The sequence below is a fragment of the Strigops habroptila genome, chromosome W, assembly GCF_004027225.2.
Source record: "Strigops habroptila isolate Jane chromosome W, bStrHab1.2.pri, whole genome shotgun sequence".
NCBI lineage: Eukaryota > Metazoa > Chordata > Aves > Psittaciformes > Psittacidae > Strigops > Strigops habroptila.
In genome coordinates this window covers 28,375,881-28,399,606 of record NC_044301.2, presented here as the reverse complement: position 1 = coordinate 28,399,606, position 23,726 = coordinate 28,375,881, and the positions used below count along the sequence as shown (strand labels likewise).

Sequence of the window (23,726 nt, the reverse complement as noted above, 5' to 3'; positions counted from 1 at the left end):
AATAAAATTAAAACTGTAGTTCTCGCATAGTGCAGTAAGCATTAATGGAATTTAGGCTCCCTATATCAGTTTAACTCCAACTCTATATTGAATGAGGAAAGAAGGAAGATGCTAATATGAATGTGGATTTGAACCTTTCAAAACTGCAACAATTCAGATCCAGGATTCTAGTTAAGTTTTTTTTGGTACATCAAGTTTAACCAATTAGCATCCCCACTCTCCCCCCACCCCAAAAACTCACAAATGAGAAAGTAAGGTGAAGGCCATGACAGTTTATTTGGGAAAAGTGTACCTATCTGATAATGTCATATGTATACATATCACAGCTCAATTTCCCCCAGACATGTACATGTCTTTAATACTAGCAACCTAGAATACTTCAACTGGAACAAGATCAATTTCTGAACAGGTCTTAGAATTGACTGTAGTCTGATCTAGTTACTGCAAAGACATTTAATAAGACAGTATCTGGCTTAAGCAAACACAAGCCATGGAACTCAGTTCAAACCTAGCTCATCACTATCTCATGTAATTAAATGACATACAGGAAGCTGGAGCACTGCTGGGAAGAGATACTACGGGAAGTGGTGAGTTTTGAATGTAGAATGAGACACAATGAGAAAGATAAAGAGCAGCCTGTGCTGTCAACCTTGTTGTTTGCGGCACTCTTTTAGTAGCCTGGAAATTACATCTTTCCTCACTGATTGTCCTTTCTTTTACACATACTGTTTTTTCCTCTTTGTTATTCTGTACTTTACTTCTTTGGGTATATACTAGCAGCACTGCTGAATGCAACATGCTCAAAATAGCAATCTCCAAGAATCTGGGAATAAATCTTAAAACCAAAACTACGTTCTTACATTTATTCCTCTAAAACAGGTGCAGGGTTAAGCTACAGAAACTCACTTGATCAAGTGAAAGAATTGTGCGTTTCTGCTGCGTAGGTGAGGAATCATTTGTACTTAAATGTAACTATTGCTTAACTTCCTTTTCCAGCTTTTGTTTAAGCTATCTTTGATAAATTTCATACCATCATAGAAATTTATTTTAAATAATTGAATAAAATTAATTTAATTTTAATTTAATGAATGTAATTAATTAAAAAGTAAACACTTTGCTTCCTTGGAAGGTTTTGTTATTTTTGTTTAGGAGAAAAAAGGTAGGAGAAATAAAAACCCTCTTTCATACTGACCTAGAAGAAGGAAACCAATAGGTTACAAACACATACTTCAGACTTAATTCAAGGGAAATAAGCCAGAAAACTCTTCAAAAGATAGTGTTTATGTATATATAAATGCACCCTGCTTGTCAAAAATATTTATACAAAAATTTAGAGAACTGTTAATTCTTGAGTGTTATAAACATAAAAGTTGCAACCTGATTTCCAAGTCAGTTCAGGCAAGACTTATTTCAGATCATTTATATTACTGAACATCCCTAAAAATTTGTAACTTACTAAACTAATGAATCACAGTGGAGTTTCAACTCAACTCAGACAACTGGCAATGTAGATGCAAGTCTGAAGATAAACTGAATCAGCAATGAACAATGAGCTGATCATTTCAAACTTACAAATGTTCTAGCCACACAGCTTGCATTCATATCTCCTTGATAAATATAATTTTTATTAGGCTAGCTCTTCAAATTTCCACTCACAGTAATGTTTTATACTAAAAAATAAAAACAAAAAACCCAACCCAACTAATATTCATTACGGAAAAAGGATTTAGTGGTGTATTTTTGTATACGTACTTACCATCCTAGTACATGTAACAAGTAGTCTCCATTTTCAGGGAAAGCATGAATAGATTTAAGTTCTCCTTTTTGAGACAACATTTGTCATAAGATGGTACTTGCTGTGCAAACTGGATGGCAGCCGTTTTGTGGTTTTTTTCCAGTCAATATGAGGATTCATAATCAGTTCCTGTTAGAGGCATGAACCCTTCATTTATTAAGTAATAAAAGTGACTTACCAGAAAGAGAAAAATAGTCTAAAGGCACAGAATCACATGGCTGCTCCACTAGGAGTCTGTAAACAGAGAATCCAAATCCAGGAATGTAAAAAAGGCATCTGAAGTGGGCTTTTATCTAACTAACTTCCTTAAAGATCCAAAAGGTTTTGAGGTCTACAAAATATGCACTAAAATATCATATTTCAAAAAGCAATAAGGCAAATAGTATACTCATTATTTCAAAAAAGTTACAATGGCAGTGTACACATACACAATATAACTTAGTTAGAATGTGTGGTACTGTTTCTACTACATAGCTCTATAACTGCTTCCTTTCTACATAACTGGAAATTAAACCAGAATTCCAAGGTGAACAGAAAACCATCCTTGTACCACCATCTACCACTGGCAACAGTTCTTCAGCAGCAAGGTTTGCTCTGCTGCTTTAGTCACACTCATACTGAGAAAAGCTCACAAATCGAAGTTCAGAAATTAAACACTGTCATACTTGTGAAGAGCTTCTTCTAGCTTTTGCGTCACTTTTTGAAAAAAGAGTATTTGCTGTTGCAAGAAATGTTGCATCTGTGATTTAAAGTCCCTCACACGAATTTTGTGGAAATGATTAATTTCTGCTAGGGTCACAAAAGAAATAATGTTACAGCATTCTTGAATACCCTCAGCTTTTTGGAGCTCCATCTTCCCCTCTTCTACATGTAGCTTACTATATTTTGGTAAGGGCTCCTGTGTAAAGAACAAAAGAGTTGAACTTTGAGGACAACGTAGACTGAACTACTGTACTTCAACAAGTGATTTAGTAACAACAAGGATTCATAGAAGGCTGATGTGGTTTAAGCCAAGCTGGTAACTCAGAGCCATGCAGCCCCTCGCTCACTCCCCCCCTTCTTCCCCTCACGGAGGAATGGGAAAGAGAACTGAAAGAATGTAAACTCCACAGGTTGAGATAAGAACAGTCCAACAGCCACACCACCCTGAAAACACCCAATCTCGTCTGATGTCAGAAGCTAAGCAGGGTAGGGCTCCGTTAGTACTTGGATGGGAGACCGCCTGAGAATCCTGGGTGCTGTAGGCTGACCTGAAGATATCTACCTGGTGGGCTATAAACGCATTATACAGCAAGCAACAGCATACAACTGAGTTCATTGGCTGTTTTCCCCCAAAATTAAATCCCCTTGAGGTACACATTGGACTTTGCCATCTTCCTGCATTACCCACCAAGTATATCCAGGTCCCTGAGCAACAGCAACCCCACGAGTGGGTTTGCGTTTAGCTGAAGCAGGAATAACCCAGACTGTCTTCCCCAACAAATTCTTTAAGTGCACCACAGAAACGTTATCCCCCTCTACAGTATGTAAAAGTTCTGATTGGGCTGGGCCAGCCCTGTTGGCAGATCCCCTAGTGTTGACCAACCAGGTGGCTTTTGGTAAATGTGTATCCCAGTGTTTGAAAGTCCCACCACCCATTGCTCTCAGGGTCGTTTTTAACAGCCCATTGCACCATTCAATTTTCCCAGAGGCTGGTGCATGGTAGGGGATGTGATATACCCACTCAATGCCATGCTCTTTGGACCAAGTGTCTATGAGGTTGTTCCGGAAATGAGTCCCATTGTCTGACACAATTCTCTCTGGGGGGCCGTGACGCCACAAGACTTGTTTCTCAAAGCCCAGGATAGTGTTCCGGGCAGTGGCATGGGGCACAGTGTATGTTTCCAGCCATCCGGTGGTTGCTTCCACCATGGTAAGCACATAGCGCATGCCTTGGCGGGTCGGTGGGAGTGTAATATAGTCAATCTGCCAGGCCTCCCCATACTTACACTTCAGCAATAGTCCTCCATACCAGAGAGGCTTTAACTGCTTGGCTTGCTTAATTGCAGCACATGTTTCACATTCGTGAATAACCTGTCCAGTGTTAAGTCCACCCCTTGATCACGAGCCCATCTATATGTTGCATCTCTGCCTTGATGGCCTGAGGTGTCTTGGGCCCACCAGGCTAAAAATAATTCACCCTTATGTTGCCAATCTAAGTCCACCTGAGCCACTTCAATCTTAGCAGCTTTATCCACCTGTTGGTTGTTCTGGTATTCCTCAGTGGCCTGACTCTTGGGTACATGAGCATCTACGTGGCACACTATCACCACCAGGTTCTGCACCTGCACAGCAATATCTTGCCACGCTGCAGCAGCCCAGATGGGTTTCCCTCTGCGTTGCCAGTTGCTCTGCTTCCATTGCTGCAACCACCCCCACAGGGCATTTGCCACCATGCATGGGTCAGTATAGAGATAAAGTACTGGCCATTTTTCTCATTCAGCAATGTCCAAGGCCAGCTGGATGGCTTTCACCTCTGCAAACTGACTTGATTCACCCTCTCTTTCAGCAGTTTCTGCAACTTGTCTCAGGGGACTCCATACAGCTGCCTTCCATCTCTGATGCTTTCCCACAATACAGCAGGACCCATCAGTAAACAAGGCATATTGCTTTTCACTCTCTGACAGTTCATTATATGGTGGGGCCTCTTCAGCACGCATCACCTCCTCTTCTGGTGACATCCCAAAATCTTTGCCCTCTGGCCAGTCCATGATGACTTCTAGAATTCCTGGATGACTGGGATTCCCTGTTCGAGCTCGTTGTGTGGTTGCTGTGGCCCACTTACTCCATGTAGCATTGGTCACATGATGGGTAGAGGAGACCCTGCCTTTGAACATCCAGCCCAGCACAGGCAACCCGGGTGCCAGGAGAAGCTGTGCTTCAGTGCCAATCACTTCTGAAGCAGCTCAAACCCCTTCATAGGCTGCCAGTATCTCTTTTTCAGTGGGAGTGTGGCTGGCCTCAGATCCTCTGTATCCCCAACTCCAAAAGCCGAGGAGTTGACCTCGAGTCTCTCCTGAAGCTTTCTGCCAGAGGCTCCAGGTAGGACCATTCTCCCCAGCTGCGGTATAGAGCACATTTTTCACATCTGGCCCAGCCCGGACTGGTCCAAGGGCTACTGCATGAACTATTTCTCGTTTAATTTGTTCAAAGGCTTGTTGTTGCTCAGGGCCCCATTTGAAATCATTCTTCTTCCGTGTCACGTGATAGAGAGGGCTTACAATCAGACTATAATTTGGGATGTGCATTCTCCAGAACCCCACAAAACCTAAGAAAGCTTGTGTTTCTTTCTTGTTAGTTGGTGGAGACATTGCTGTTATCTTGTTGATCACATCTGGGGGGATCTGGCAACGTCCATCCTGACATTTTATTCCCAAAAAATGAATCTCCTGTGCAGGTCCCTTGACCTTACTCCATTTTATGGCAAAACTGGCCTTCAGCAGGATTTGGATTATCTTCCTCCCTTTATCAAAAACTTCTTCTGCTGTATCGCCCCACACGATGATGTCATCAATGTATTGCAGGTGTTCTGGAGCTTGCCCCTGTTCCAGTGCATTCTGGATCACTCCGTGGCAGATGGTAGGGCTGTGATTCCACCCCTGGGGCAGTCGATTCCAAGTGTACAGGAAGCCCCTCCAAGTAAAAGCAAACTGTGGCCGGCTCACTGCTGCCAAAAGGATTGGGAAGAACGCATTGGCAATATCAATTGTGGCATCCCACTTGGCTGCCTTTGACTCCAGTTCATAGTGAATTTCTAGCATGTCTGGTACGGCAGCACTCAATGGTGGTGTGACTTCATTCAGGCCACGATAGTCTACTGTTAGTCTCCACTCTCCGTTAGACTTTTGCACTGGCCATATGGGGCTATTAAAGGGTGAGTGGGTCTTGCTGATCACTCCTTGGCTCTCCAGTCTATGGATCAGCTTACGGATGGGAATCAGGGAGTCTCGGTTGGTGAGATATTGGTGCCGGTGCACTGTTGTGGTCGCAATTGGCACTCGTTCTTCGACTTTCAGCAACCCGACAACAGAAGGATCCTCTGAGAGACCAGGCAAGGGGGACAGCTGCTTCATTTCCTCTGTCTCCAAGGCAGCGATACCAAAAGCCCATTGATATCCTTCTTGGGTCTTTGAAGTACCCTCTCCTGAGATAGTCTAGGCCAAGGATGCATGGAGCCCCTGGACCAGTCACAAGGCGGTGCTTTTGCCACTTCCTCCCAGTCAGGCTGATTTCAGCCTCCAGTACACTCAACTCTTGGGATCCTCCTGTCACTCCAGAAATATAAATGGGTTCCACCCCTTGATACCTTGATGGCATCAGGGTACACTGTGCACCGGTATCTACTAGAGCCTTATACTTCTGTGGGACTGATGTGCCAGGCCATCTGATCCACACAGTCCAGTAAACCCGATTATCCCTCTCCTCCACCTGGCTGGAGACAGGGCCCCTCTAATAGTGATCACAAGATTGTCCTCTTATGTCTTGTAGAAAGGGATTAGTATTCCTTATCACAGGAGCTGGAGTAAAATCAGCTCTTCCACTCAATCTGGCGAATTGCTCACCAAAGACTGGAGCAGCAACTTTCATGGGAGGATCAGCCTTGACCATTGTTCTCCTCTTCAGTTCACGCACCCGTTGCTCCAGAACTGAGGTAGGTTTTCCATCCCACTTTCTCATGTCTTCTCCGTGATCCTGCAGGTAAAACCATAGGGTGGCCCTCGGCGTGTACCTCCTATATTTTCTCTCTTGAGCAGTAGGGCGCCTTCTGTTAAGAATTGAGACATGGGTTGGTACACACATGGGGAGCTGGATAGATCGGATAAATCGTCTCTGAATTGTTTGAACTGCTTGGACAGTTTTTCCAAAGCTGAAATGATGGAAGGGGTGAGATTGTCTTTGAACTCTCGGAGTTGACGAGTCACTTCATCTGCTTTTGGTGGTGTTACGTCACTCCAGATCATTGATGCCAATGAGGGGGCATATGATGATGGCGCACTCCGTGTACGTTTTAGCCACATGGGTCATGTACATTCGACTTCATCTGGATCTACGGATGCATTCCCGGCATCCGTCCTATGATAGATCATCTCTAGAATGGCTGATTCCCTCAGGGACTGGATGCCTCTCTCTATCGTGGTCCAGTTGGCTGAGTGACTCATAACATCGTCCTTGTAGGGAAACCTTTCCTTCACAGCTGCCAAGAGCCACCTCCAAAGGCGGAGGGCTCATTTCTCTTTTGCAATCGCTATCTCAGTTCCTCCTCCTTCCCTAGGAAGTGATCCCAGCTGCTTGGCTTCCCTACATTCTAGTTCGTGACCATCAGCCCTACTGTCCCAGCATCAGAGCAATGAGGTGACGATCTGCTCCCCTGGAAGACAGGTGAAATCTTTTCACATATTCTGCAGCTCGGTCGAGGTCCGGGGTCGAGAAGTCACAGCTTCTTCCTCTTGCTCAAATTCATATAGTACTAACTCTTGTTCAGTTGCTGTCCCCTGTAGTAACTGCATTGGGACTTCATTTTACTTCACTGCAGGGGTTGCTTTTTGTGCTTCTTGTTTGCTTTTGGTTACAGGAGCAACCGATATTGTCACAAATTGGCCATTTGGTTTAGCTGCAGTGTCTATCACTGTGGTTGGAGTGGCTGCAGTGTCTGTTGCCGGGGATGGTGCAGCTGCTGTGCTTGGGGGTTGAGTAACACCAACAGCTGCATTGTCTGTTACTCTTGTGGTTTGAGTAGCTGCTCTACTTGTTGCTGGAGTTGGTGCAGATGCGGTGCTTGGAGTAGCTGCACTGTCTGTTGCTATTGGAGTTTGAGTAGCTGCTGTGTTTGGAGTTGGAGTAGCTGCATTGTCTGTTCCTTTGCCATAAGATCCAGAGACATTTTTTTCCCTCTGTATGTCCTGGATAGTGTTGAGCAGGGCTCTGTAGGCGTAGGCAAAGCCCCAGTACCTTGCACCGAGTTGGCCCTCTTTGGTATAACCAGGACGACAGCACACCTCGTTTAAGTGTTTTACTAGTTTTTCCGGATGTTGCACTTGTTCAGTGGTGAAGTTCCAAAGCACTGGAGGGGCCCACTGGCCTAGGTACTTGCCCATACTATCCCACACACCCTGCCACTCATAACTGTCCAGCCTCAGGGAAAATCTCTTGGTGGTCCTCCTATATCGTCGTCTAACCCTAGACCAGATTTGAACCTGATACTGCTTAAATTTCGAGATCAGACGAAATAGGGTGTTCCCAGGGTGGGATGGCTGTGGGTAAAACACAGTCCGTATGTGTGCCAACATGCTGATCCCCAGCACAATCAGCAGGCAGGTCTCAAGGGTACTCAAAGGCCATCCAAAACCTTCAGAAGTCTCAAATGCTGTTGCAAATAGCCTGGTGGGGGAGCAGGGGGTGTAAGGGAATGCCTCCTTTGTAGGTTGACCCCCCAAGGAGAAAAAAAAAAGATATGCAATTCCTAAAAATTTTCATTATATACCTCCCAAAGTATAGAGGTGATGACGACGCTGGGAATGCCAGCCAGACCAGTTTCATGATCAATGAGTCTATTGTATTACAAGTCATTACCATGAAGTACAGTGAAACAAGAACCTTAGCCCAGGCCCCCCAGCTGATAAACACTAAAACAGCAAATACTACCTCTAGGTAAGTACTACATGCTGAAACTCTGAGATTAAGTGCAACAACTCTGAGTGCAAATAAATCAACATTGTGATGAGTAGTAACAATGAATGCTTATCACAAATATAATTAGACACACTCTGGTGAGATCTGTTGTTATCTCAACCTTTCGTGCCCCACATTGGGTGCCAGAAAGAACTGTCATGGTTTAAGCCCAGCCGGTAACTCGGAACCACACAGGCGCTCGCTCACTCCCCCAGGTCCCGGAGGGATGGAGAGGAGAATCGGAAGAATTTAACTCCCACAGGTTGAGATAAGAACAGTCCAGTAACTAAGGTATAATACAAAACCATACTACCACCGCTAATAATAATAATGATAAGTCAAATAACAAGGGGAGAGAATACAATTGCTCACCACTCGCCGACTGATACCCAGCCCGACCCGAGCAGCGATCTGAGCCTTCCGGGTAACTCCCCCCAGTTTATATACTGGGCATGACGTGTTATGAGATGTAATACCCCTTTGGCTAGTTTGGGTCAGGTGTCCTGTCTCTGCTTCCTCCCGGCTTCCCCTCCTCCCTGGCAGAGCGTGAGACTGAGAAAGTCCTTGGTCGGAGTAAACATTGCTTAGCAACAACTAAAACCATCGGTGTTATCAGCATTGTTCCCAGGCTGAAAGTCAAAAACGCAGCACTGCACCAGCTACTAAGAAGGAGAAAAATGACTGCTATAGCTGAACCCAGGACACCAATAACTAAAGTATAATATTAACTACTACTCCTACTACTAATAATAATGATAAGGGAAATAACAAGGGTAGAGAATATAAAACTAAAAAGGGAAGGGAAAAAAGCCCACAATAAACACCAGTGATGCACACTACAATTCTTCACCATCCGCTGAGTGATACACAGCTCTTCCCCAAGCAGTCCAATTGGTCCCTTCTGGGTAACTCCCCCTGGTTTATATACTGGGCATGACATGCTGTGGTATGAAATACCCCTTTGGCTAGTTTGGGTCACGTGTCCTGTCTCTGCTTCCTCCCAGCTTCCCATGCCTCTCCTCACTAGCAGAGCATGAGATACTGGCAAGTCCTTGATCAGAATAAGCATTACTTAACAACAACAAAAACATCAGTGTTATCAGCACTGTTCTCAGACTAAAGCCAAAACACAGCACTGCACCAGCTACTAAGAAGGAGAATAATGACTGTTACAGCTGAACACAGAACCAAGGCTTTCTAAATATATTTGTATGTGTGCATATATGAATGAGAGTAAAAGCTTTTCAGATAAAAAAACATAAATCACAGAACAGTGGATCTTGTTACAAAAAACCAAAAAAACCCCCAAAAAACACCAACAATTTTTATTTAAGGCTCTAGATTGCAAAAGTTGGTAAAACATGCTTATTTCACAATCTGAATAATCAGATGGTGTCTGTCAGAGAATATCTGAAAAAATATACCCACAGTGGAAAAAAAATTAAAGCACTAGAAAACTAGCCAGATCAATTTAAGCCAGAAAAATAGCCTCATTCAGAAATCGGACTTTGTGAAACATCATGATTTTTCACAATCTTTTTTAAACATCAAAAGGAGATCTGAATACACAAAACCTTGCCAATACACCATTCTGCTTATACACTACAGATACCCCAAAATTAATTATTGAGTACCAGAGAATCTCAAAGTATATTTCAAAGTTATAGACATCCAGGTAGAACTAACACAGTTAGTTCTAATTAAGAGCTAGAAGAAACTCAGAGCAAAGGAACTGAATGCCCTCCTCCTCCAACCAGCTACTTAAAGCACACACATCCTACAAAAACAAAATATCACCCAAACCAGACTCACCCAAAGCAATACTCATATAGTGATACAGAATACCAAGATGCATCTCAGACATTTATGTTCATGTTTCAATTTCCTATAAGAGCAACTTCTTTGTCTTAAATATTATATACAGATTTTATTCATATAACTAAAACCCATCAGAGCAAAAAAGCTTTCATCTTCTCAAAAAACATTAGTGATATGGCATTTTTCACAACCTTTATTATCACATTTAAGTTACTTCTTCCTTCAGCTATTTGTAATGTCTTAACTAACTCTCTCCTTTCATATTACTTCTTACCATACGTGGAAGATTAATCCTGGCCAGGCACCACCCTAAGCTGCTCTATCACTACCCCTCCTCAGCTGGACAGGAGAGAGAATATATAACAAAAGGCTTGTGGGTGGAGATAAGGACAGGCAGAGATCACTCACCAATTACCAATCACAGGCAAAACAGACTTGACTCAGGGAAATTAATTTAATTTATTGCCAGTCAAAAGTCAGAGTAGACTAACGAGAAATAAAATCAAGTCTTAAAACTCCTTCTCCCCACCCCTCCCTTCTTCCTGGGCTCAACTTTACTCCCAATTTTCTCTACCTCCTCCACCCTGTGAGCAGTGTAGGGGTACAGGGAATGGGGGTTGTGGTCAGTTCATCAGATGTTTCTACCACTCCCTCCTCAGGGAGAGGACTCCTCACACTCTTTCCCCTGCTCCAGGTCCTGCCAGGAGCCTGCTCTAGCACAGACTTCCCACAGCATCACAGCCTCCTTTGGGCATCCACCTGCTCCAGCGTGGGATCCTCCACAGGTGAATATCTGCTCCACTATTAACCTCCATGGGCTGCAGGGGGGCAGCCTGCCTCACCATGGTCTTCACCACGGGCTGCAGGGAAATGTCTTCTCTAGCACCTGGAGCACCTCCTCTCTCCCTCTTTCTTCACTGATCCTTGGTGTCTGCAAAGTTGTTTCTCTCACATATTTGCACTCCTCTCTTCTGACTGCTGTTGCACAGCAGGTTTTTCCCCCTTCTTAAATACGTTATCCCAGAGGCACTACCACCATCACTGATCGGCTCGACCTTGGCGAGTGGCTGGTCTGCCTTGGAGCTGGCTGGCATTGGCTCTATTGGACATAAGGGAAGCTTCTAGCAGCTTCTCACAGAAGCCACCCCTGTAGCCCCTCCTGCTACCAAAACCTTGCCAGGCAAACCCAATACACGATAGAAATTACTACAGTTCACTGATCTGACTCCCTATACATTGCCTTGAAGAAATGCTTTTCTGTACTCCCTACAGTGACACTAGTCAGCAAACAGAGAAACCTCTCTGCTTAAATCTTTCAGGAAGACAAGCTCCACTCTGCTGGAGAAGCAGGTTTGTCTTCTTGCCAACTGGAATCCACGCATGTAGTACACACCATTAAACAGTAAAAATGCAGTTCATCATCAGTAATATTATCTTCTGTCCTTTCCTTCCTGTATCTGTTTAATACACCATTTCGAATACACCTTCCCCCAGTGCCCTGACACATCTACGCAATTCAGATTTGGAACATGACTTTGTGCACAGCAATGTCTGGGTTTGCTCTACGGGCAGTGAGTTGGGAGGGAACCAGGCAGCACAGCTGCTGCTCATTGTATTTTGTTCCCACTTCTCATGTTCCCCTGCCTGCTGTGGCTTATCCCCTGCCCATCTCCAATCGCTCACCAGTCAGTCAGGTAGAATGGAGAGTCAAATGCTCTTACTACAGCTAAGTTAAAATACCAGATGATTTAGCAGACTTGAGAAGAAAAAAAAAAAAAAAAGAGTTTGTTGCATTTCTGAAATGTAATGGGGGTTGTGCCTTGCATTATAAATAAAATCTGGAATTCCTAAATTCAGAAAAGCATGTGTGATTTTTCTCCATTCAACTTCTAACAACAACTTGTTAACTGGGCTGGGGTGTATTTTTAATAGCAAATACTCAGAAAATATTTCCTCTGTTATCAGTACTTCTCTATTCTTAAAAATCATATTTTTCTCTTTAATTTGCATTTAGGCTGTGCTGTAAGTGGCATCTCCTGTCTGCAGTCCTGGTACAAGCTCTGAGTCGCAAGCATAAGAAATACCCCTCTGGTGTGATGTAAGACCATATAGAAGATTTTCCTTTTCTTTTTTAAACTGTGGCAGGGAAGTTATTAACAAGGTAAGTGTAGACTAAAGACGTATTGTTGAGGACACTGGTATTTGAGTGGCAGAAGCCACACTCTGAACTCAGTGCACTGAAGAGCTGCCCAGAGGCCAAGAGCAGCGACTATCCCCAGGGGCTGTGAGGTGGTGTCAGGGCCTGGCTCCACACCTTCCCAGTCCCCATGACCCACCAGCATGGTGGCTAAAAGCTTGGCACTGGCTGCTACAACTGATTGACCTCATCATCTCCAGCCTGGCCTAAAAAAAAACCTACCGAAAAACCTTTTCCACATGTAGTGATGCCAGCAGCAGGACCATGACAGAAGATCTGTATTTTCTCCTCCAAGAAGCGAGGAATCTGTGAGGTAGGGCACAATCTGAAAAATATTTAATCCCCTCTTCTGCAAAAAGGATGCTTCTTTTAACAAACAAAACTGAGAAAAAATTTTCTCTGTGTTCTGCTGGCATGGCAGGAAACCATGCAAGGCTGTGAAAAACTGAAATTTGGATCTTACTGGAAGCCAGACGGAGCTGGTTAAATAAACATGACAATTCTTCAGTTGTGATGTAGGAAACAGCTTTAGATGTTATTTCTGAAATGACCAAACTGGTAGAAAAATACTGAAAATTACAGCATCAGCAGCTGAAAGCATAATTAAGTTATAGAGCATATATAATCGTCACATTATTTTACATCAATAAAAAAATACATTACCAAACACTAAACCCCTCCAGACTAGACATATTATGCATTATTAATTTTTTTACCATTAAAACAAGAAATTTATAATTAGGGGAAGGAATCCAAGGTGAAATCTTGCAGCCATTAATACTGCTCTCTTAATGCATATAGATTCATACTGGTCCTATATTGGAATTTCCTTTAAAACCTAGGCAGAATACAACTGGAGGTCAGCAATGTATGACAAAAGCTTATACATATGCTTAAGCACAAACTTGCTTTTTTTTTTTTTGAAGTGCCTCTAAGTGAAGTGTTGAATTATTAGTGAAAAAATTATCTTTAAAATAACTTAACAGAGGGAAAGTTTTAGCTTATTTTAAGACAACTGAAGAACCTTCCCAAAGCATGCAATAAAAAAGTGCATGTGCTTTATTTTAAAAAGCAAACAATCATTTGTTCTAAAATGTCATTTTTAATATGTTCGGTATCTACTGAAGTTTGCAGACTTAGTTTACTAAATCTTAGAAAAAAAAGTGGTTTTAGTTTGCACAGCTTTGCAAACAGCATTGCTAACAATAATATCATAGAATCATAGAATAGTTAGGGTTGGAAAGGACCTTAAGATCATCTAGTTCCAACCCCCCTGCCATGGGCAGGGATGCCTCGCACTAGACTGTGTCACCCAAGGCTCTGTCAAACCTGGTCTTGAACATTGCCAGGGATGGAGCGTTTACCACTTCTTTGGGCAACCTGTTTCAGTGCCTCACCACCCTCACAGTAAAGAACTTCTTCCTTATATCTAACCTGAACTTCCCTGTTTAAGTTTAAACCCATTACCCCTTGTCCTATCACTACAGTCCCTGATAAAGAGTCTCTCTAGCATCCTTATAGGCCCCCTTCAGATATTGGAAGGCTGCTGTGAGGTCTCCACACAGCCTCCTCTTCTCCGGGCCGAACAGCCCCAATTTTCTCAGCCTGTCTTCATACGGGAGGTGCTCCAGCCCCCTTATCATCCTCGTGGCCCTCCTCTGGACTCACTCCAACAGCTCCATGTCCTTACGTTGTGGACACCAGAACTGCACACAGTACTCCAAGTGGGATCTCATGAGAGCAGAGTAGAGGGGCAGGATCACCTCCTTCAACCTGCTGGTCATGCTTCTTTTGATGCAGCCCAGGATATGCTTGGCTTTCTGGGCTGTGAGCACACATTGCTGGCTCACGTTTAGTTTCTCATTGACCAACACCGCCCAGCCCTTCTTCGCAGTACTGCTCTGAATCACTTCTCTGCCCAGCCTGTAGCTGTGCCTGGGATTGCCCTGACCCAGGTGTAGGACCTTGCACTTGGCTTGGATGAACTTCATGAGGTTGGCATCGGCCCACTGATTTAATTAATATATAACCGATTAATAATGGTATTAGAATGCAGTGTCAAATGTCACTCAATTTTAAAGAGCTACCAGTGTTAATGGACACAATACATGTCTAAATGGTCAGGGTTTTTTGTTGTTTGGTTTTTTGTTTGTTGTTGGGTTTTGTTTGTTTGTTTGTTTGTTTTTTAATAATGCCATATTTAAGCCCTGATTAGATTCATTATGCATACATCTGCAAGTTGGTGTACACACACATAGGAAGAGCATACATGGCCAATTTATTTATCCAGATGTACAAGGATTGTAATCATACCTGTGCACATTCAAAGACTCCAAAATGCTCATGCTACTGAAAAAATATTTAAATTATCACATCGGCAATGTGCATTTCAGCTCTAGAGTCCCCCAGAAGAATCTACAAGTTTTGGTGTGTAGCATCTCCAGTACGAATGTTTCACTGGGCCATGCTACATGACACTGCTATGTGAGCAACAAGCCATAGTTTGCCCTTGAAAGAGTTGATAATAGGAATTAAGAGCAAGATGGCAAAAGGAAATTATCTGTCTATTGCACCTACTGCCATGCATAACCCCATTAACAAAACACAAAAAGCCCATACTGCTAGGTAACTCCATGTAAAAACTGCAAAGTCAGAAGATTTCCATTCAAATCTTGAATGCGGTGACTTTAAAACTAACATATATTTAGATGTATTGTACACAGACTGTTTTCAGGAAACAGCCATCCTTATTTCAGCCACTACAGCATGTTTAAATTGTGTTTATGAGTAGTTCTGACTTCAAGGTACCTACGGTGATGTCTGAAAGAAGGCCTGACAGGAATAATTTGATTTTAAAATCCAGCTAAAGTGTATCTGTTGCTGTTATCACATGCATAGTATTTTGCACCATAGCCTGAAAGGCTAACACTATGTAATGCTGGTTTTGCCCAAATCTAAGACAGTCTGTGCTTTTCAGCACTCATATGTACCATTTAAGTTTTTCATAGAATGGTTAGGGTTGGAAAGGAACTTAAGATCATCTAGTTCCATCTGCCCCTGCGATGGGCAGGGACATCTCCCACTAGAAAAGAGTCAAGATCCAAACGAAATGCAGATACCGCTCTACTTTTTCCCTAGTGTCCTTTAAATGCTCTTAGAAATCTGAATGCTGCAGTATCACTATGTCCTGGGTTCAGCTACAGCAGTCATTTTTCTCCTTCTTAGTAGCTGGTGCAGTGCTGCGTTTTCAACTTTCAGCCTGGGAACAATGCTGATAACACCGATGTTTTTAGTTGTTGCTAAGTAATGTTTACTCCAAACAAGGACTTTCTCAGTCTCATGCTCTGCCAGGGAGGAGGGGAAGCTGGGAGGAAGCAGAGACGGGACACCTGACCCAAACTGGCCAAAGGGGTATTCCATACCACAGCATCTCATGCTCACTATATAAACTGGGGGGAGCTACCCGGAAGGCCCAGATCGCTGCTTGGGTCAGGCTGGGTATCGGTTGGCGAGTGGTGAGCAATTGGATTCTCTCCCCTTGTTATTTCCCTTATAGAATCATAGAATAGTAAGGGTTGGAAAGGACCTTAAGATCATCTAGTTCCAACCCCCCTGCCATGGGCAGGGACACCTTGCCCTAAACCATGTGGTCCAAGGCTCTGTCCAACCTGGCCTTGAACACTGCCAGGGATGGAGCATCCACAACCTCCCTGGGCAACCCATTCCAGTGCTTCACCACCCTCGCTGTAAAGAACTTCTTCCTTATATCTAATCTAAACTTCCCCTGTTTAAGTTTGAACCCATTACCCTTTGTCCTACCACAACAGTCCCTAAGGAAGAGTCCCGCCCCAGCATCCTTATAGACCCCCTTCAGATACTGGAAGGCTGCTATGAGGTCTCCACGCAGCCTTCTCTTCTCCAGGCTGAACAGCCCCAACTCTCTCAGCCTGTCTTCATACGGGAGGTGCTCCAGCCCTCTTATCATCCTCGTGGCCCTCCTCTGGACTTGCTCCAACAGCTCCATGTCCTTTTTATGTTGAGGACACCAGAACTGTACGCAGTACTCCAAGTGAGGTCTCACAAGAGCAGAGTAGAGGGGCAGGATCACCTCCTTCGACCTGCTGGTCACTCTTCTTTTGATGCAGCCCAGGATACGGTTGGCTTTCTTGGCTGCGAGCACACACTGCAGGCTCATGTTAAGCTTCTTGTCAACCAACACCCCCAAGTCCTTCTCTGCAGGGCTGCTCTGAATCTCTTCTCTGCCAAACCTGTAGCAGTGCCTGGGATTGCCCCGACCCAGGTGTAGGACCTTACACTTGGCTTGGTTAAACTTCATAAGGTTGGCATCAGCCCACCTCTGAAGTGTGTCAAGGTCCCTCTGGATGGCATCCCTTCCCTCCAGCGTATCAACCGAACCACACAGCTTGGTGTCGCCGGCAAACTTGCTGAGGGCGCACTCAATCCCACTGTCCATGTCGCCGACAAAGATGTTGAACAGGACCGGTCCCAACACTGATCCCTGAGGGACACCACTCGTTACAGGTTTCCAACTGGACATCGAGCCATTTACCACAACTCTTTGCGTGCGGCCATCGAGCCAGTTTTTTATCCACCAAGTGGTCCATCTATCAAATTGATGTCTTTCCAATTTAGAGACAAGGATGTCATGTGGGACAGTGTCGAACGCTTTGCACAAGTCCAGGTAGATGACGTCAACTGCTCTGCCCCTGTCCATCAGTTCCGTGGCTCCATCATAGAAGGCCACCAAATTGGTCAGGAAGGATTTCCCCTTAGTGAAGCCATGTTGGCTGTCACCAACCACCTCGTTGTTTTTCATGTGCCTTAGCATGTTTTCCAGGAGAAACTGTTCCAAGATTTTGCCGGGCACAGAGGTGAGACTGACTGGTCTGTAGTTCCCCGGGTCTTCCACCTTCCCCTTCTTGAAAATGGGGGTTATATTACCCTTCTTCCAGTCATCGGGAACTTCACCTGACTGCCAGGATTTTTCAAATATGATGGACAGTGGTTTAGCAACTTCATTCGCCAGCTCCTTCAGGACCCATGGATGGATTTCATCAGGTCCCATGGACTTGTGCATGTTCAGGTTCTTAAGATGGTCTCGAACCTGATCCTCTCCTATAGTGGGCCTAAGGTCTTCGTTCTCACAGTCCCTGCATTTGCTTTCCAAGACTTGGGTTGTGTGGTCAGAGCATTTGCTGGTGAAGACTGAGGCAAAGAAGTCATTAAGAACCTCAGCCTTCTCCAAATCCATGGTAGCCAGTTCTCCTGATAGCTTCCGGAGAGGGCCCACATTGTCCCTAGTCTGTCTTTTATTTGCTACCTATCTATAGAATCCTTTCCTGTTATCTTTTACATCCCTTGCCAAACTTAATTCTAGCTGGGCCTTAGCTTTCCTAACCTGGTCCCTAGCTTCCCGGGCAATGCTCCTATATTCTTCCCAGGCTGCCTGTCCTCGCTTCCACCTTCTATAAGCTTCTTTTTTCCCTCTAAGTTTCCTCAGCAGCTCCTTGTCCATCCATGGAGGTCTCCTGGCCCTCCTGCTGCACTTTCTTCTAGTCGGGATGCAACACTCTTGAGCACGTAGCAGGTGATCCTTGAATACCGACCAGCAGTCTTGGGCCCCCCTGCCCTCTAGGACTGTATCCCATGGAACCTTACTAAGCAGGTTCCAGAAGAGGCCAAAGTCTGCTTTCTTGAAGTCCAGGGCAGTGAGCTTGCTGCATGCTCTTCTCACTGTCCTGAGGATCTCAAACTCAACCATCTCGTGATCACTAGAGCCAAGGCTGCCCTGGAGCATCACATTTCCAACCAGTCCCTCCCTCTTGGTGAGCACAGGGTCCAGCATGGCACCTCTCCTCATCGGCTCCTCTACTGCTTGAAAGAGGAAGTTGTCTTCCACACAATCGAGGAACCTCCTGGATTGCTTGTGCCGGGCCGTACCGTCCCTCCAACAGATGTCAGGATAGTTGAAGTCCCCCATGAGGACCAGGGCCTGCGAGCGTGAGGCTGCTCCTATCTGTCTGTAGAGCGCTTCATCCACAGAGTCCTCTTGATCAGGCGGCCTGTAACAGATCCCCACCGTAATGTCCCCTGTTGCTGTTTTCCCTTTGATCCTGACCCACAAACACTCTGTTACCTCATCACCCGTCCCCAGACAGAGTTCCATACTCTCTAGCCTATCACTGACATAGATAGCAACACCCCCTCCCCGTCTGCCTGGCCTGTCTTTTCTAAACAGCCTGTAACCTTCCATTCCGATATTCCAGTCATAGGAGCCATCCCACCATGTTTCTGTGATACCAGTGACATCATATTCCCATAGCCTTGCACACATCTCTAATTCCTCTTGTTTGTTCCCCATACTATGGTTGTTTGTATAGAGGCACCTTAGCCAAGCTCCAAATGAAGCCGACTCAATGGCTGGGGCAGCTGGAACATCTCTACATCGCTCCAAGCACTTATTACAGGTGCTGGCAACTGACCAGGAATGTTGGGATGGATCAATGCTCCCCTCCCCCAACACATCTAGTTTAAAGCTTTCCTGACCAGCCTGGCAAGCCTCCTACCAAAACAGCTCTTCCCCTTCTTTGTCAGACCAGCTCCACCAGCCTCCAGTAGATCTGGCCTCCCAAATGGAGCCCCATGTTCTAAATAGCCAAACCCCTGACTATGGCACCACCATTCTAACCATTTATTAACCTGCCAAACATGCCTAGCTTTTTTAAGGTCCTCCCCTTTGCCCTGGAGAATCGATGAAAAAACTATCTGAGCTCCAGAGCCCCTAACCACCTCTCCCAGGGCTCTGTAGTCCTTCTTAATGTCCTCCAGGCAACTGCTATCTATATCTCTAGCACCCACATGGACCACTAGGAGGGGGTAATAGTCAGCAGGACTTACTAGAGCAGGCAGCCTCTCAGCAACATCCCTGATCTGAGCCCCTGGCAGGCAACACACCTCCCTCGAGACTGGATCAGGCCGGCAAATGAGTGCCTCTGTGCCTTTCAAAGTAGAGTCCCCTACTACTATGACCCTCCTCTTTTTCCTGGAGGCACCAGTAGCGATCCTCTTTACTCGTGCATCAGCAGGGTGCTCATTAGGTGTGGTGGGTGCTTTCTCATTAGCCCCCTGCAGAACCGCGAAGCGGTTCTGGGTGGGGACATCAGATTTAGGAGGAAGCCCCTTGTCGTTAATTGTCCTCTTCCTTCTTTTTTTGTTCTTTTTTCTCGTGACTAATTCCCAGCTTCCTGGGTTGCTGCCCTCCTTCTTTCCTATATGAGCAGTGCTAGACGTTTGCAGCCCCTGTGCAGTTTGGGCCTGGAGCAAGCAGCCCAGCTTCCTCTCAGCTTCCCTGGCATCTTTTAGCTCTCCAACAGCCTCCCGCAGCTCAGCCACCTGCTGCAGGAGGACCTCCACTAGGGCGCACCGAGTGCAGCCCTGCCCATTGTGCACCCTCGCCTCAAGAGACCAGTCGAGGCACTTTCTACACTCCGAGGTCTGCACCGCAGCCTCCCCTCTCATCGGCTCTGTCTGGGTGCCTACGCTGGCCACCGCCGGGGCAGAGCTCCCAGAGCGGGCCCTGGTCCTGAGGTGAGTGCTCATCATCCCGCTCGCTGCCCGCTCGCCCTGCCTGCGCAAACTGCCGTGCAAACTGCCGTGCCACGCCCTGTTCGCCGCGCTCCCTGGGATGGGTTTTTCCCCACTGAGGGCTGGTGCTGTCACTCCTGGCGCCGCCCCCTGTGAGTCAGCTGCTCGCGTCAGCTGAGCTGCCGGCTCCTGGGCAAGTCCTGTCGAGGACTTGAGGCTCCCTCGGTCGCTCTTGCCGCTCCGAACTGAGGCTCCGGGACACTGTGCTTCCCCCCGCTCCGGTGTTAAAGGCGTCCTCTCTGGGGATACTCACCTCGGCAATTGATTGTTAGTGGTCGATGATGACCCATCCTTACAAAGGCACCAAGAGAGTTTAATGCATGGCCAAATTGACAAACCCCAGCAGCTTTAAACATCTCATCTGAACATCTGACACTGCAAAATACACACACCACCATGCGCACCTCAAACAAGATGGTCAGATTATCTCCATCTTCGGATTACTTCATATTTATTATCTACTAGATCAGATGTTTAAGACACCTAACACACATCAAAGAGTGATAGATGTTTTCATACCGCTTGATCTCCAGGGTTTGTAAACAAGCTCATTAATCTTTAACATATCAGCAGTATAGGCAGATGTGGTTTCTTTCAGAGATACACAGCCAAACACAGTAACCTCTGACCAATAAAATTCCCAACAACGTCTAGACCTTTGGCACCGAATGAAAATTGTCACTGATGTGTTTTTTTGTATTTTTAGCAACAGTTAACCCAAGTAAACACTGAAAGATTTAACCCAAGGCCAGCAAGCCAGATGCAGAGCAAATTTAGCCCTTTGTATATCTGTATGCATATCACTGATACATAAAACTTCATCATTTCAGTAAACACGTAAAGGTGTTACCTTTCTGGATGTGGATGATGTCTGGAAAGTTGGCCAAATGCCCTTGATACAGTGCTAACAAATCCATCACAGCATTTAGGTCCTGCCAGGGCTGATCTGCAAAGAGGTCCCCAATAGCATCATAGGCTTCTGCAGTGAAGGCTATGGCTTGGTTGAGGCCAGTGGAAAAGGCCTGCTGGTCCAGCTGAAACGCCTGACTGAGACACTTAAAGGAGTGCCCCACCTTCTGGTATTCTTTCTTGAAACCAGTGACTTGTTTGTGGGCAAACTCATTCGCCGTGTGATTAAGATGCAGGGTGCTTTTGTCCATCTTCTTTGTGAAGGCTTTGAAGCCATCCACCTGGCTTTCCACCTCTTGCAAGTCCAGGCTGGCCTCAGGGCCAGTGGTGACACTGATGGTCAGGAAAAAGTTGGCACCCACCATCTCATCCTTCTCAGCCTTGCGCTTGCCTTGTTTCCAGGCCTTCTCATCCGTGCTGGGACAGGTGAGGAAGTGCTGGAAAGCATGACACTGAGCCAGCACAGGGTGGCTACACATGTGGTCCATCCACCAAGCCAGGCCTTTGCGACGTTTGGAGATGAAGTCCTCCTCAAAGCGACCAGTGGCCTGCTTCTCTGGCAAGTGGGGCACAGAGATGACAGGGAACTTCTCAGCCAGGCGCCCGTAGAGCCAGTCAAAGTGCTTGTAGCGGCAGTGCACCTGCTGCCTGGTGTGGCTGGGCACCAGCTTGTAGGCAATGTAGCTCTTCATGCCCTTGAACTTGGTCTGCTTGGTGGGGTCCTCAATGGAGCACTGGAAGGGGTAAGGGTTCTTCTGCCACTCAGGGCCCTGGAGGCCCAGCACTACACATAGTTTGTCCCTGTCCTTCACGAAGCCTGATGCTTCACCCAGCACAAAGGCCTCCCCACCAGACTTGACAAAGATGAAGAAGCGGTTGAGGTTGTGGCTCACCGTGGCCGAGCTCTTGGCACCGCTGCTGGGTGGGTGTGGGTGGCCTGCCAGGTGGCCACTGCGGGGTCTCAGGGACAGCTTGGATTGCGTGGATAGGCAGTAGTGGCCAGAGGCCTGGCTGCCCGTCACCTCGTAGTCATGGTAGGAGCTACCCAGGGCACCTGGCTCATCGGCCACCGTGGAGCTTTCATCCCAGTCGTCGTCCCAGTCGTCATCGCTGCCCTGGCTGGGTTGGTAGGAGCTGCCGTAGGGCACCAGTGAGAAAGGGTACCCGGCGGCGGCGGGGAGCGAGAAGAGCTCTAGTGCTGCCGGCTTGAAGGTGGAATGGGGCGGCAGCGGCTCAAAGCTGCCGGAGGAGAGGTTGGCATAGCGGGACGTCGGCGGCAGCTCGGTGACCGGGGAGCGGATCACCTGCACGTAAGAGGCCGGGAAGAGGCCGCGGTCGCCTCGGCTGTTGACGCCCTCCAGCCAGCCCTCGATGTCCTGCTCGCTGCAGAGGCTCAGCACCTTGTGCTCCCACAGCGAGATCTCCCCAGGGTTCTCCGACCTGAAGTCGTAGAGCGCTCGGACCCGCAGCGCCATGGGCCCGCCGCCCAACCTCCCCCCGGGAACTCCACGCCGCCACGGTACTGCCGTGCCGCGCCCCACCGGCGGGGACGCTGCAGCATCTGGCTTTCCCCAGCTCCGCTGCACCAGCGGGTGAGGCAGGGCGCGGAGACCCAACCAGCGACCATCCCACATCGTCAGTTTTACTAATCCAGAGCCGAGAGGCAGGGCGGAAGAGCCGAGCGCAGAGTAGCCTCCTCCATCGATGAGCCCTGCCTGCCCCCTGACGTCCGACCGGCCGCAGGGTGGGCACCAAACCCCGCTCGTGTCCCTACTCAACTTCCCCACCGCGGCCTCTGCTCTCATTCGAGAAAGGCACCCTGGCCTCGCAGCCAGAACAATAACACGGTCATAATCTGGTAGCGTTTCCAAACTGCCATGCTTTGAGTGTTTCATACCAAAGTTTACAGGTTGTAATACCTGCAAGTTTAGCCTCTTTAAATCTGTTGATTACATTTTCATAAGTCTTGAAGATTTCCGTGACTCACATGCATGCCGATTACTTCCACCCCCATCAAAGATGTTTCAGTGCTTCTCCAAGTTTGGCAAAGCAGCTTGTGCATCTTCTCAGATGCTTTGTTTTCTTTTCAGGGTTTCCATGTTGTGAGAAGGAAGAATTTATGCCATCGCTTCTTGAACTTTTCTGCATTAGGTGTGTTATGCAGATGCTATGGGAAGGTTACACTGGTGGTCCTCCTCCAGCTGGTTCTTGCTTACAAAGAGGCAAGAAAAGTAAGGTTAGAATTAGGAAAGCATGCATTTGAATTGAGGATAATGTGTATTTCAACCTCCTTGAAAAATGTGGTCATGCTGCTTATGTTGGTTTTCTGTGGAACAGCCTCAAGCCCATCCCTATGCTTTTTCCCCTGCCCTGATAATTTCCCCTCATAACTCCTGTAGCACCTGGTCCTGTGTTGTCTGATCACATGGATCCCATGCTATTAATGATGAGCTGTCTTTGGATCCCTGGATACAAGTTTCTCTCAAGATTTCTACCTGTTAAAGAATAAATTGAAATAAAGTTTGTGTGGCACACACTGGCTACAAACATTTTTCTGTCTGCTATCTTCCTCCTGGGTGTAAACATTGCCTTCAGCATGTTGTGGTAAGCTTTCTTGCCCCTGCTAGGAAAGAA

The 23,726-nt window shown here is 46.4% G+C and overlaps 1 protein-coding gene and 1 pseudogene across 1 annotated transcript; one reads left to right on the top strand and one right to left on the bottom strand.

Moving 5' to 3' along the window:
• Positions 1 to 2,444: 2,444 nt before the first annotated feature.
• On the bottom strand, positions 2,445 to 22,567 carry LOC115618956 (sorting nexin-18-like). The gene is made up of 3 exons (XM_030510947.1): positions 21,019 to 22,567; positions 7,016 to 7,028; positions 2,445 to 2,673 (listed from the first exon to the last, which is right to left on the bottom strand). The coding sequence occupies exons 1-3, from the start codon at positions 22,565 to 22,567 to the stop codon at positions 2,445 to 2,447; spliced, it is 1,791 nt and encodes a 596-aa protein (XP_030366807.1).
• On the top strand, positions 2,924 to 3,042 carry LOC115619316 (annotated as a pseudogene).
• Positions 22,568 to 23,726: the final 1,159 nt, after the last annotated feature.

Excerpts from the sequence above, each read along its gene's own strand:
- LOC115618956 (XM_030510947.1), bottom strand. The coding sequence starts at position 22,567 with ATGGCGCTGCGGGTCCGAGCGCTCTACGACTTCAGGTCGGAGAACCCT.